The sequence below is a fragment of the Microtus ochrogaster genome, chromosome 22 (assembly GCF_000317375.1).
Source record: "Microtus ochrogaster isolate Prairie Vole_2 chromosome 22, MicOch1.0, whole genome shotgun sequence".
Taxonomy (NCBI): Eukaryota; Metazoa; Chordata; class Mammalia; order Rodentia; family Cricetidae; genus Microtus; species Microtus ochrogaster.
The window spans coordinates 13,432,447-13,445,207 of NC_022023.1; the positions used below are offsets into that span (position 1 = coordinate 13,432,447).

Sequence of the window (12,761 nt, forward strand, 5' to 3'; positions counted from 1 at the left end):
GAGAGAGAGGAGAGAGGAGAGAGGAGAGAGGAGAGAGGAGAGAGGAGAGAGGAGAGAGAGGAGAGAGAAGTCACTGCCTATGCCTTCCCCTTGGAATCAGTCATAATCCCGTTACAATTTTAAAAAAGTGGCGGGAAGGAGAGAGAGAGAGAGAGAGAGAGAGAGAGAGAGAGAGAGAGAGAGAGAGAGAGGAGAGAGAGAGAGGTGTTACAGAGGAGGAGCAGCGAGAATTAGTGGAGGGAAACCGGTGGAGCTGGCTTTTAAAGAGGCCTTGGCGCATGCGTACAGCAGCCACGCAGCACAAGGCAAGCAGATTGAGACTGGCTAGGTATTTGCCTGATTTGCCTGAGCACTGACAAGCACAACCTGACAGGTGAAGGTGCTCAGGCCAGCAGAATGCCTGAATGCTAACACATCCCTTTAAAGCTCTTGGCACATCTGTTCTTAAGTTTTTATTAACCTCTAGGGACTATTTGGAAAAAGAGCACAGGTTAGAAATTACCAGGCTTGGACATTCACTGGCTGATCACAAAGGTACAACCAGCATCCACATATGAGCAGAACGTGAGTGATCCCCAGAACACATCACTTCTCCTTCCTGTCACCCTGATTTCTCCAGAACTAGCTGGGTTTGCCTGGTTTTGCCGCTTGTGCTAAACGTGACACACACAGAATGTGTTCCTTTGTGTTCAGGGCTGTAGGTTGGTTTGTTTTTCTTCACTCAACATTTTGTTTTCCTTCCTCGTGCTGCTGAGGAAACACACAAAACTGGCCTTCACATTTCTTTATCTGTATTGTGGCTGCTCCCAGATGCTGACTGTAATGCCCAACACCCATGACCGTCTTCTTTTGGTCAGGCGCATAGCACAGGGTGGCAGACTGAGGGTTAGAGCACCAACACATTGGTTTTCACAGCTGGTGAAAAGTTTGAATTGTTCTCCAATCCTGACGCTGCATTTCATCTTAGCCACATGACTGAATCCATAACACATTTTGAGTCTCCTGATTAGACTTCAGTTACAGTGTTTTGTCACATAACTGTCTGACAAATTAATTATCACAATAATTAATTAGTTATCTGTAGCTCTGTCAGTGGCTATCAAATGTTTTAACATGACCTGGAAGGCAATCAATTCATATTTTACCTGGTGACCAGTATACATTTATGCTTATGTTTGGATATATGTGGTTTTATATATTGACATGTAGTTAATTTAATCTGCACCTCCCAAAGACCCCACAAAGGCAACCACGCGTCAGCATGGACTGCAGAGGGTACAAACATTAGCACCTACTTAACGCATTCCAGGCAGGACTTCTGGTTAAACCCTTTTTGTCAGAGAATGGGGAAGGTGGGGAAACCAACAGACAGGGTAGTTGAACATCACTAGACCAATAAACTATATACAGGGCCTCATATATCAAATTGGTCTGAGTCACTGTTGGGGAAGCCAGGCTTTTGAAGGCCCTGATACCAGCCTGGGACTATTTATTCTGAGCAGTAAGGGGCAGAGAGAAACATGTCATCCAAGGCAGATGGTTGAGGGTCTCGGCAGCAGCAGGAAAGGAAGGCACCAGACACCAGTGTTCTAAGTTACACTAGTCAGTCAAAGAAAGAGAGCAAGTGCAAAATAAATTTAGGCTCAGCAAAAGCAGCAAGGGAGCCAGTCTTGTGGACTGACTGACTGACCAGGAGCTCTGTAAGAGATCTTTTTATTGATACACGAAAGATCATTTAGCGAGTGGATTCCCTAATTCACTTATCTGAATCTCTTATCTGAACTCGGAGTTGTCCTACGGAACCATTACCTAAGCAAACATAGTCATTATAAGAAGTCCAGGTGTGCCCAGAAGGTCTCACAACTGAGATTCTGAAATCTCCAAGATAGAGCGACCCCATAAATCTCAGATAACAATCACTGATATTTACAAGAGATAATTCCAAGGCCTAAGTGGCCATCCCTCCAGAGGAAATGCCAGGTGCAATGGCCCTGTTAATATTCCACCACAATTAGGTAGGACCCCAGGTGTGTGGGCAGCAGTTCTAAGATTGCCCCCTGTAGCATTAACTGGGTAGAGGCCGGGCACACAGGGGTGGAGCCACTGCCATCACCTTCTTGGCTTACAACTTACAAGTGCCCAGCCACGGTTTGTGAAGTGAATTTGCTGGGCAGGAAGCCTTTTGCTGAAAGCTGATTTCCAGGTTTCTATGCTGCGCAGGCCCCTCACACACAGCACAGGTGTGTGTGGGTGTGTGTGGGTGTGTGTGCGCGCGCACGCGCACGTGAGCACTCAAGCACGCACATCCTCACTCAAGCACATGCTGGTTTATGTATGTATGCAAGTGCATTGCACATGTGTGTGTGTGTAAGTATGGAAGGCAGAGTTTGATTTTTCTCAGTTACTCTCCACCTTATGGTTTGCCAGTTTGGCCAGCCTGACTGGACAGTGAGCCCCGGGGACTCTCCTGTCTCTGCCTCTTGAGTGCTGGGATTTTCAGAATTATTACAGATTAAACTCACTCAGGTCCTCTTGCTTGTACAGCAAGCACTTTGCCAACTGAGCCATCCTGGCCCCTGAGTAGGGACCAGTTCCATCTACAGAGGGGCTGCCTGCCTCTGCTTGGGTTAATAGGATGTGCTCACTCAGGCTCCAGAGTGAATGCTGTATGATAACTGGTCTTTCTGCAGATCCAACAACTTCTACCTGGCCATGCTCCTGTTCATGCTTTTCCTCTGCATGCTGCCAACCATCTTTGCCATTGTCCACTACAAACCGTCTCTCAACTGTGGCCCCTTCAGGTAACACACACAGGAAAAAAAAAATAAGTAAACAGATCGATGAATATAATATTTTTAAGTAAGAGGGGAAAAAAAAAGAAGCCTAGTATGGTTCATCACACCTCTAAATCCTAGTGTTTGGGAGGCTGAGGCAAGAGGATTGTCAATAGTTTAAGGCCAGCCTGAGATCCCAAGTGTTATGGTAAAAATAAAATGGCGCCATTCCCCAAGGGGCCCACGGGCCATGGCAGGCAGTGAGTCCCAGGCAGGGAACCATGCTGTGGGTGAGAGACAGAGACATGGATAGGCACCCACCATGCAGAATAAGGTTTGATATTTATTTAGTGGGTTATAGAAGAGAAGGGAGAAGAAGACACCATGTGTTGTAAAGAGAGCAAGGAAGGGATCTATAATAGGTTTGGTGGGAAAAAATAAAAGGAGAAAATGATGTAATTATACTATAATCTTAAAATAAAAAAGAAAGGAAGAAAGAAAGAAAAAGGAAGGAAGGAAGGAAGGAAGGAAGGAAGGAAGGAAGGAAGGAAGGGAACATCTGACTATATACAAATCTATATGGCTGGTGTCTACAGTATCTCACTGTACAGAAATCTCAACTGCGGTCTTCATTGATGCCTAAGACAACTTAATTTTGACACCCAAACCCTTGGAGGTGTCTTCATTTGCTCATTAAAAAGTCAGTGTACTTGTGATCAATTGCCCACCTCCAGTCCTACTGGGTAGCTAAATGACTACTTCACAGAACTTCTGGGAATGTTAGGCATCTTTGCCATTTAGAGATTTGCTTCCAGCTTTTGTAGCTAGTTTGGGAGCTCCACCTCTAGACACCCAAACATTTTTTGATCGGTCTTGAATCATTCCATAGCCAAAAAGCAGTCACATCTGGAATTATCTTTTCGTTTCTCACAGCGGGCAAGAGAAGATCTATGACATCGTGTCAGAGACGATAGAGAATGACTTCCCTGCATGGTTTCACATTGTGGTGGGACACATCAGCAGCCCTGTGGTGATACTCCCAGCAGTACTGCTTCTATTGTGAGTGCTACACCTTCCAGCCTCCAGGGGGCATCACTCCTCCCAACCTCCAGGGGGCACTACACTTCCCAGCCTCCAGAGGCCATCATACCACCCAGCCTCCAGGGGATACCACATCTCCCAGCCTCCACAGTCTGTCATAACTCTCAGCCTTGAAGGGGCATCAGCCCCTCTTAACCTCCAGAGGGTGCCACACCCCTCACCCTTCAAGGGCACTGTGTGTGTGTGTGTGTGTGTGTGTGTGTGTGTGTGTGTGTGTGTGACCACATGATCACACTGCTGTCCAATAATGAAATGATATTAATCCATCCAGAAATCACTTACAGGAGTTGATGATCGGAGCCACACTTTAGAGTGACACAAGCCACCATGCCACAGAGAGACATCTGCATAGCGACTGATTCAACCACAGCATCTGGTGGATTACTGTGGCCACTATAATGTGACGGGATACTATTAGTACCAGTATAGTATTCTGCAGCAATGTTGTAATGTAGATGTTGTAATAGGAGAGTTGGGGCTGCGTCCCCAGCACCCCGGCCGCCTGGCTAGCTTATGCCCCGAAATAACAACACACAAACTGTATTCTTTTAAACACTGCCTGGCCCATTAGTTTCAGCCTCTTAACCCATTTCTAATAATCTATGTAGCACCACGAGGTGCGCTTACCAGGAAAGATTCAGCATGTCTGACCTGGTGGCTGGCTGCATCGCCGTCTGCCTCAGAGAGCAGAGCTATCGCGTCTCTGAGCTCACTTCCTCTTCCTCCCAGCATTCTGTTCTGTTTACTCCACCCACTATGTTTTAAGCTATCAGGGCCAAGCAGTTTCTTTATTTTTAACCAATGACCTTCCTCCACCATGTAGAGAATTTTGAAACGCCATCATTCCGTTGAGTCGCTTATGTTTAGGAGTGCTTTCAGGGAGAAGTAAAACGAGCACCTACCCCTACCGCTTGATTGGCTGCAAAGTGTCTGCTGATCTTGGTACCTCGTTTTTACTGTCAGGGTGCAGAAACTGAAGGCAATGGGAGGGAGGGAAGGCAGATACATATTTGTTCAGGGTTCAGGAGTCATATCTGACCTGGGAGCGCTTACTTCCTCTGCTGCCTGAGTAGGACTTGAACGCTAAAGAGCCAGCTGAAGCCCACTCACTGTTCCATGTACTTCCAGCCTGCTCACTGTTCTATGTCCCTTCCAGCATGCTCATCTACTACCTTCAGAGCATCGCCAGGTCCCTGAAACTCAGCAGCCAGCAGCTCAGGATGCAGATCCAAAACGTAAGCATCATCTGATCTCCGCTCTCATCCCTGGCGATGTCAGCCCTGGTCATATGCCTGTACCCTCTCCAGCAGGAAAGTGCAAAGGAACTCAGACCCTCAGGTTCTAGCATCACTTGGCCATGTATTATGGTACAAAGTGGCTACCCATGAAGTCCCCCCAAGTGATTTCTAAGAACACCCCGTGAGTTGCTGACATTTGCTGGGAGCAAGCCTGCTCATTTGAGTAGTCTCCAGGTGCCAGGTACCTCTGCAGACTTTAATAGATTGGTAAGGAGCCACACTAACCTAACCTGGGTCAACTTTAACCCTTGAGCCCCTAGGGCTGTTTGCACCCTAAGCTCCCCTTCTCCTCTTTCTAATCCTTTAGATACGGCCGGTGTGAACTCCTTTCCACCTGCGGTTCACATCCTCTCCTAAAGTAACCAGATTGCGGCAGATACTTTCAACCCTTCCACAACTACTCCACTGTATCCCCTCCCTTAGGGTCTGGAGGAGGACAGGGAAGCATCCAGGGTACCAAATTCAAGAAGGCTTTCTCTGGGTCCGGTCTACCCTGCCTTTCCTAACACTGAGAATCATACTTCCTTAAGTGTGGCATCCTGGTCACCTTCCTTTGTCTTTACCGTCATTGAAGATCAACTCCCTGCACCCTTTCCATTAAGGAAAGAAAAACAAGTGCTCCCATAAATTCAAACTTCTGTAAAGGGCTAAAAAGCTAGCTTTGTGAAATGTCAAGTTAGAAATCCCCTTCCAGCTGCAGAGCACTTTGCCTGTGCATATTTCCCTAGTGGCTGATCTGTATTTTCTTTGAAACTGAAGCCACATCAGGCTGAGCCTCCCAAATCTAAAGATCTGAATTGCTTCAAGACCTGAAAGTCTCTGGTCATCAACACGAGGCCACGAGTAGAAAATTCTACACCATGAAAATGTTTTGTGCCCAAAATTATCAAAAGCAGTATTCTATAAAATCATCTCCAGGCCGCATGTACAGGTGAAGAGAAAGCGCTAAGATAACCAGAATATGAAAACTGCAGGTCCCAACTCCTTCAGATACAGGATACTCTGCCTGACTTGGCAGAATGTCACACACCCATGAATTAGTTGTCCTTACAGGAAACCCATCAGGTGCAAAGCCTTGGCTCTTCCGTCCTGGTACTGATTCACTCAAGTAGCAGGTCCAGTCTTGGAGGAGGCCGCTTATTTGTCCTGGCTTCCCAGAACCAAAATAACCACACAGAAACTGTATTATTTAAATCACTGCTTAGCCCATTAGCTCTAGCTTCTTTTTGGCTAACTCTTACATCTTAATTTAACCCACCTCCATTAATCTGTGCATCACCACGAGGTCGTGGCCGACCAGCAAAGTTTTAGCATGTCTGTCTCCAGCGGTTACATGGATTCTCCCTGACTCCGCCCTTTTCTCCCAGCATTCAGCTTAGTTTTCCCCTCCAAACTAAATTCTGCCCTGCTATAGGTCCAAAGCAGTTTCTTTATTTATCAACAGTAATCACAGCATACAGAGGGAAATCCCACATCACCGTCTCTATGACCTGAGCATTCTGTTCTCATTAGTGCTATCATGCCCAAGGTCGGAATGATAGCACCTAAGTCTTCTCTCTCCCCAAAGTAAAACGTTAACTGCCTCCTCTCAAACCCAAGCAAACTGATTGTTGTTCATATTTCAGGCAAGATCTGAAGACAAGAAAAAAGTTGCCCAGATGGTAGAGGGTAAGTGAATCTTCAAATACAAATGTCTACTCTCTAAGTTGATAGGCATTTTGAGAAAGGGCAGAAGGCTTACCACTTGTGAAAATGCCTCATAACCACTGCGGGGTTTTCACAAGTCAGTGGGCACACTAAAGAAAAACCAGGGCCATCCACAGCTCTGGGCCCTTGATTTAATCATGCCCAGGCATGTAACTAAGCCCTGGACCTCTGTCATCAGAAAGGGGCTTTGAAACAGGAGCGAAAACTCAGTGTGGTAGGATGGAAAATGCTCAAGAATCTGCATGTATGGCCACATGGTATATGTCCTCTCAGGCACCCATCTCTTCCCATGTGAGCCCACATCCCAGGTCTCTACCCAGGTCTTCTCCATATGTACTACCTTCACCTAGTGATGCCTGGCAGGCAGGCCTGGCTGCTGAAGCAGATTCCAGAGTGAAGATCCAAAGTCATAGATTCTCCAAGGCCATACCATCTTTCCTCCAGTTCTCTAAACTCAAACCCATCATGAAGAGAAAGCTAAGGCCCAGAAGAGAAGAAAAGTGTGAAGAGCAAGATTTGGTGTGGCTAGAAGGCCAGACTTGAGGGTTGGGAGGTGGGCAGGTACAGCTTAAAACAGAGGCAGTGACCCTGCTTCTTAAGGCCACCAGTAGAGTGCACTTGAGGATGCTCGGTTGGTACTACCGAGCTGGCACACAGCCCACACTACCTGCCATGGTACTCAAATGTTGTCATGAGCCAGTCCCTGTGACTGTTTTAAGGTGAGCTATCTGGAAGAGAACTCATCTCCTCTAGGAGACTCAGGCCTAAGCATCACACCCCAAGGTGACTGGCTTGTGCTATAAAACCCACTGTATCTATTAGAGATGACTACCAATCAAGAATCATTGTTTAATCTAGGCAGAACGTCCCCCAAAGCAGGATCCACAGAAACTTTCTCAATCATCCTCCCTTGCTTTAGGAGTAGGAGATTATACCCTGTAGTCTTGGGGTGCCCTGGACTCCTCGAGTTCTCACTTAAGCTCCCTGGATACCTTATGGGTTCACTGTGTTTGTGGGTGCTGCTGACACCTATAGACTGCGTTGTTATGAAAGTCCTGCAGCTGAATCCGCTTTGTGTCAGCCAGCTTTCTGCCGGGATAACAAACACCCAGCATCACTTTCTTATAGAGACAGTAACATCTATCTTGGCTCACAGTTCCAGGTGCCAATCTGCTCCACTGGCCCCATTGTTCAGGAAGGGAGTACATCACACTGCCAGTGTATGTCCAGCAAGTCTGTGGTCACCCCACAGTCTGAAGCAGAACAGGTTCTCACAATCCCCTCAGAGAATATGACCCCTATGACCAGAGTACTTAACCACCAGGCCCTAGTCTTAAAGGTGCCACCTTCCCCTGCCCCAAGAGTACCAGCTTAGGGACCAGGTCTTAGCATACGGGCCTTGTGAGGGACTTAAGGGTCAAAGCATAGTAAAGCTGGGCATGTCATCTGCTCCTTCCTCTGCCCTCAGCTCGAATCCAGACTCATGAAGAAAGCACCAAGAGGCTTCTAAAGGAAGGTGACCTCATCAGCCAGCTGTCCTCAGCATACTTGGCAACGCCCCAAAACAATGGCACCATGGTCAACTTTGACTCTCTGAGTAGCAAGAGCCTCAGGATGGAGACGGTCACAAGGTCCCTGCCCCAGAGTCCTGGGCAAGGGTCCAGGGACCCCTGCTCTCCTCTTCCAGGTGGATCCAGATCAAAGCCAGAGCAGGACTCCAGCAGGTGAGGGTGACCTCTGACACAGAAAGAAAGCCGACTTCTTCTGTCATTACCGGTGGCAGGACCAGAAGAGCCATCAAAAGAGGCTGGGGTCCTTGAACTCCAGGTCTAACAGAAGGAGTCAGAAGGCAGGGACCGCTGGGACCCTGAGGATGTGGGAAGTGGGAGGGGAGGTCCAAATTTTTCAAACCTTACATTACCACAGAATCTGTAAGAAAATCTTTCTTGCGGCCCAGCATACATATTTCTGTAACCTATGAAAATAAGATGGCTTTTTAACAGTTCGTGTCTCCAGACAGGATTTGGGGGTGCAGAAGCAGAAGGAACAGCTCAGCACCATTGCCGTCAGTAGCCTCAGGAGTTCCCCCACGAGTTTTAAGGACCTGATGCAGGCCAAACTGTGATCTGCGGCTTCCACCTTGGGAAGAATTTCAGGACTAGCCAGTTTATGAAGTGGAGCTGAGGTTAGAAAAGTCATTTCAATACAGGCTGAAGCAGGAGGGCGAAGTGACAGAGAAGTACACGAAGGAAAACTAGGATGTACTGGAGAGCAGGGGTGTGGACTCCTTTGTTTTTGCTTTGTTGCTGTGTTTGTTGCCATAGGGGTTGAAGTTATTATACGCAGAGGGCTATTAGGAAATTTAGAGGAGATTCCTCCAGAACACCTGGCAGGATTGCAATTTATAAGATGAAAATATGCCGCTCTCAGGGACACAGGAAGTCAAAATATGGTCACTGGAAACCAAGTGAGCAGTCTTGTTTGAGGTTCCCTGGGGAAAGGAATGGCTCCACTCAAAGTCATAGACATTCAGGCCTTCATCCTGGCTCCTTCCTACACATAAAGTATCTGTGTATGAGAGGGATATGAACCCTGTGCCCCAACCCTCACAGCCAGTGTTGAGTGTGCTGGATTCGAGAGACTCCGATTACACCCTGGGGTCCTCAGCTCCTTCCTTTCTCCCCAAGTCCCATAGAGCTTCCCCATCTTTCTATCCAACCTCATGACACTTTCACTCCTAGAATGGCTGTATTAATGGTAAACGGTCTCTGCTTTGGGTGAGACTGATTGAGTTGTTGGGAAACTCTTCAACGCAATATTATATGAGCCAACTGCTTCAGACTCCTCTTTCAGAAAGTAGGAGAACCCAGCTGCCTTGAGTATTTGTACAGCACCCAGATGAGTCAGGGGACAGAGTTATGTTGGCCCAAAATCATAGCCAGTTAAATTCATCATTTGTAGAACAGCAGATACCATAGAGATAAATACAGTTTTTCTTTTTTCCTTTCTGCAAGTTATCATAGAAACCAAGATTTTTGTCTTAAGCAAGTTTCTTCATATCTTGTAGTACCTAGGCAAGTAGCAAGGGACCTAAGTCCTTCTTTGGGGGAGGGGGTTATGGGGGGCTGGGGTGTCAAACCAGTCACTGGTCCTTGGAACAGGTATATCTCCCCAACATGGACAGTTAAGGGAGTGGCTGAGAACCTGGAGGGCAATTTGGCCACTAGAGCAGTATTCTTAAAATGCACTCCACAAACTTTGGTCCCATGAAATGGTCCTAACAGAACCAGTGCTCTGTGATAGGATATCACATGCACTTGCCATGCATGCATCTCCATGGTGACTGGCATCCCTTATTATATAAGGGCTCTGAGATGTCCAGTGTGGTCCATGAGTGCATCACCAGCAGATGCTTTGGAAGGAGGGAGAGAGAGGCCATAGCTACGTAACCACTTCTGTCTTACAGGTACCCACATGGGCCATGTGCCAGCACAGGCAACCTCCACAAGAACAGATCCTATACATCTGTGACACAGGCACAGCCCCTCAAGGATGTCCGTTCAGAGCCTCTTTCCCGGAAAGACTTTCAGCCAATCAGACCTCGTTTCTGTGGGCCTGGGGTCTCTGCCTTGATGACACATGGCCACAGACCCCGTACTCCCAGATACTATGTTGTAAATGAACGTGACTGTCACAGAAAGGCCCACCCGACTTTCTGGCCAGAAAGGCATTTCAAGATAGATGCCTTAGGTGACATCGTGGAGCTGTACCCCAGGAACGTGCAGCAGTACATGTCCTGGGCCCCCCACCAGCCTTGCTCACCACCGCTGAGTGAAGAAGAGGAGGAGATGCTGAGGGCAGATTTGGTCCAATGGTCGATCCCCCACGGCTCCCTGACAGACCTTCCTCGGGCTTCTCGTTTTTACACTGGCGACAGACCAGAAAGTGGGACCAGAGACCCCGAGTACCAGCGAAGGATGTACTACCGATATGGGGATACTAGTTTTGAGGGGCAGCTTGAGGAGCCCACCCTTGTACACAAAAAGCCACGACCCAGGAATGTCCATTACCCACAGCATCCTCTGACACCCAGAGTCAAAGCCAAGTTCGAACCATCCTTAACAGAATCTGATTCCGTGTCAGCGGCATCCAGCAGTGACCAGCAGAACAGCAACAATGACCAGTACCTGCAGGTCATGTCCAGTCAAAGCAGATTCCCGAGGTCTGCCAGTCAGCTGGGCAGGAGGAAGGCCAAGTCCAGGCAGGCACTGCCCACGGATCTAAACGACCTAATTTGTTCAAATGTCTAGGCTTCTTTCAATGTCCCTTCCTAAAGACTGGGTCTCTTTGGAAAGTATTGGGAGTCACAATCACACCCTTTCTGGAAGAGAAAACCTCTCTGGGGACGTTAGAGATCTGTGGAGCTTCTTTAGGTGCCGCTACTGTCTGAGACCCTGGGGCTGACACTTCCTATTCAATGGTGTGTGAGTGGCCACTCCTGGCGCTTCCTTGTGGCTAGCACACATCACCACATCGGGCTGTCCCTTCAAGAAAGCATCGGGCCTTTGATTCCATTCAGAGTGGCTGGCCATGCTCACCAGCAAGCTGGACATCTCACCAGGACTGCGAAAACCAACCTTGACACTGTTTATCTTCAGTGACGTGAGTGAGTGTTTTCTTTGGCCATGTGCTCTTCCAACATACAAGCATCGACACTCTACAGTGAGCAACCTCAAGTGGCCACCCTTGACGTGTTCACGGCATTTAGTTTATGAGGACAATCAGTTTAGTGGTGGCCCCCAACAGTGCATCGCAAGCGTCTTTAACTCTGCATTTAGCTAATCAGGATATGGATCAGACAGGAGTCCAGATTTACACCTGGGGCTCCCTGGCTCACTTCCCTGAGAAGGATGGGGATGGAGACTCAGTGTGCGCAGCTGGAAGTAGGGCTCCAACATCCCTGAGAACGCCTGACTTCTCACCTCTTGACTCTCTGTTTGCTGACCTTGTTTTCCCCCACTGCCAACAGACTTCCTTCTGGTAGGAGGTGAAGAATTCACAGCCACGGAGATGTTGAGCTGCTAGCCTTCACCCAACAAGCCCAAGGGAAAGAGCCCGGCTCATGTTCTCTACTTCCCGTTGGGTCTACCCTCAAGAAGTTGTTCCCCGGATCCTCTGACTGACCTTGTGCAGGGTTTGGGAGCTGTTGTGCTCCATCCCACGGTGGCCAACTGGGTGCCCGGACTCCTATTCCCATATCTCTTTTTAGACGCTCCGACTTCTAACATTCCTGTCATCTCTACTATTCTCCGAGTAGCTTTGGAACAAAAATGGCTCCATGGTTCGACATTACCAGTAACTGGCACACGATAGAAACCATGCATGTTTTCTAACACTGCTCTCTATCAGATTAACAAAGGGAACTCTCCGCAGATTGAATTTCTCTGAAAACAGAGAGCGTCGCATTGATAATCCCATAGCACTGTAAACCGTGGGCACATACACAGTCAGGAGCAAAGGTTTCACAAGCAAATGAAGCTTGCCTAAGCTGTTTCAGGCACCACTCCATGCCACTAAGATCAACAACAAGGGTGGCACCAGCCCAAGGTCAGAGGGACGTTCTTGCAGGTCTGTACAAAATCACGGCCACCCTGGTTTCAGGTTGTGGTTGGGCCAAATTTTGTGATCATTTTCTGTTATTGGGCGCATGTGCACCGATCTCCCCATTTACAACCCCCACGCTCTGTTTTCCTTCGTGCTAGTGCTGGGCACAAGCAAGCTCATCTTGACTCTTGGGATTTTCACCCCAAGTAGCAAAGTGAGGGGCAAAGTTGAGGAGACACAGTGTAGATGCCAGAAAAAGATGCCAGCTGCCAGCCAG

At 48.1% G+C, this 12,761-nt stretch overlaps 1 protein-coding gene across 1 annotated transcript in view; it reads left to right on the forward strand.

Annotated features, from left to right (window-relative positions):
- Tmc3 (transmembrane channel like 3) overlaps positions 1-11,190 on the forward strand; it is a 33,955-nt gene extending 22,765 nt beyond the window's left edge. Inside the window, exons 17-22 of the mRNA XM_005357684.1 lie at positions 2,691-2,801; positions 3,708-3,833; positions 5,032-5,110; positions 6,799-6,841; positions 8,349-8,604; positions 10,347-11,190. Coding sequence (XP_005357741.1) covers positions 2,691-2,801; positions 3,708-3,833; positions 5,032-5,110; positions 6,799-6,841; positions 8,349-8,604; positions 10,347-11,190 — 1,459 coding nt within the window. The remainder of the gene's footprint in view (positions 1-2,690; positions 2,802-3,707; positions 3,834-5,031; positions 5,111-6,798; positions 6,842-8,348; positions 8,605-10,346) is intronic.
- The last annotated feature ends 1,571 nt before the right edge of the window (positions 11,191-12,761 follow it).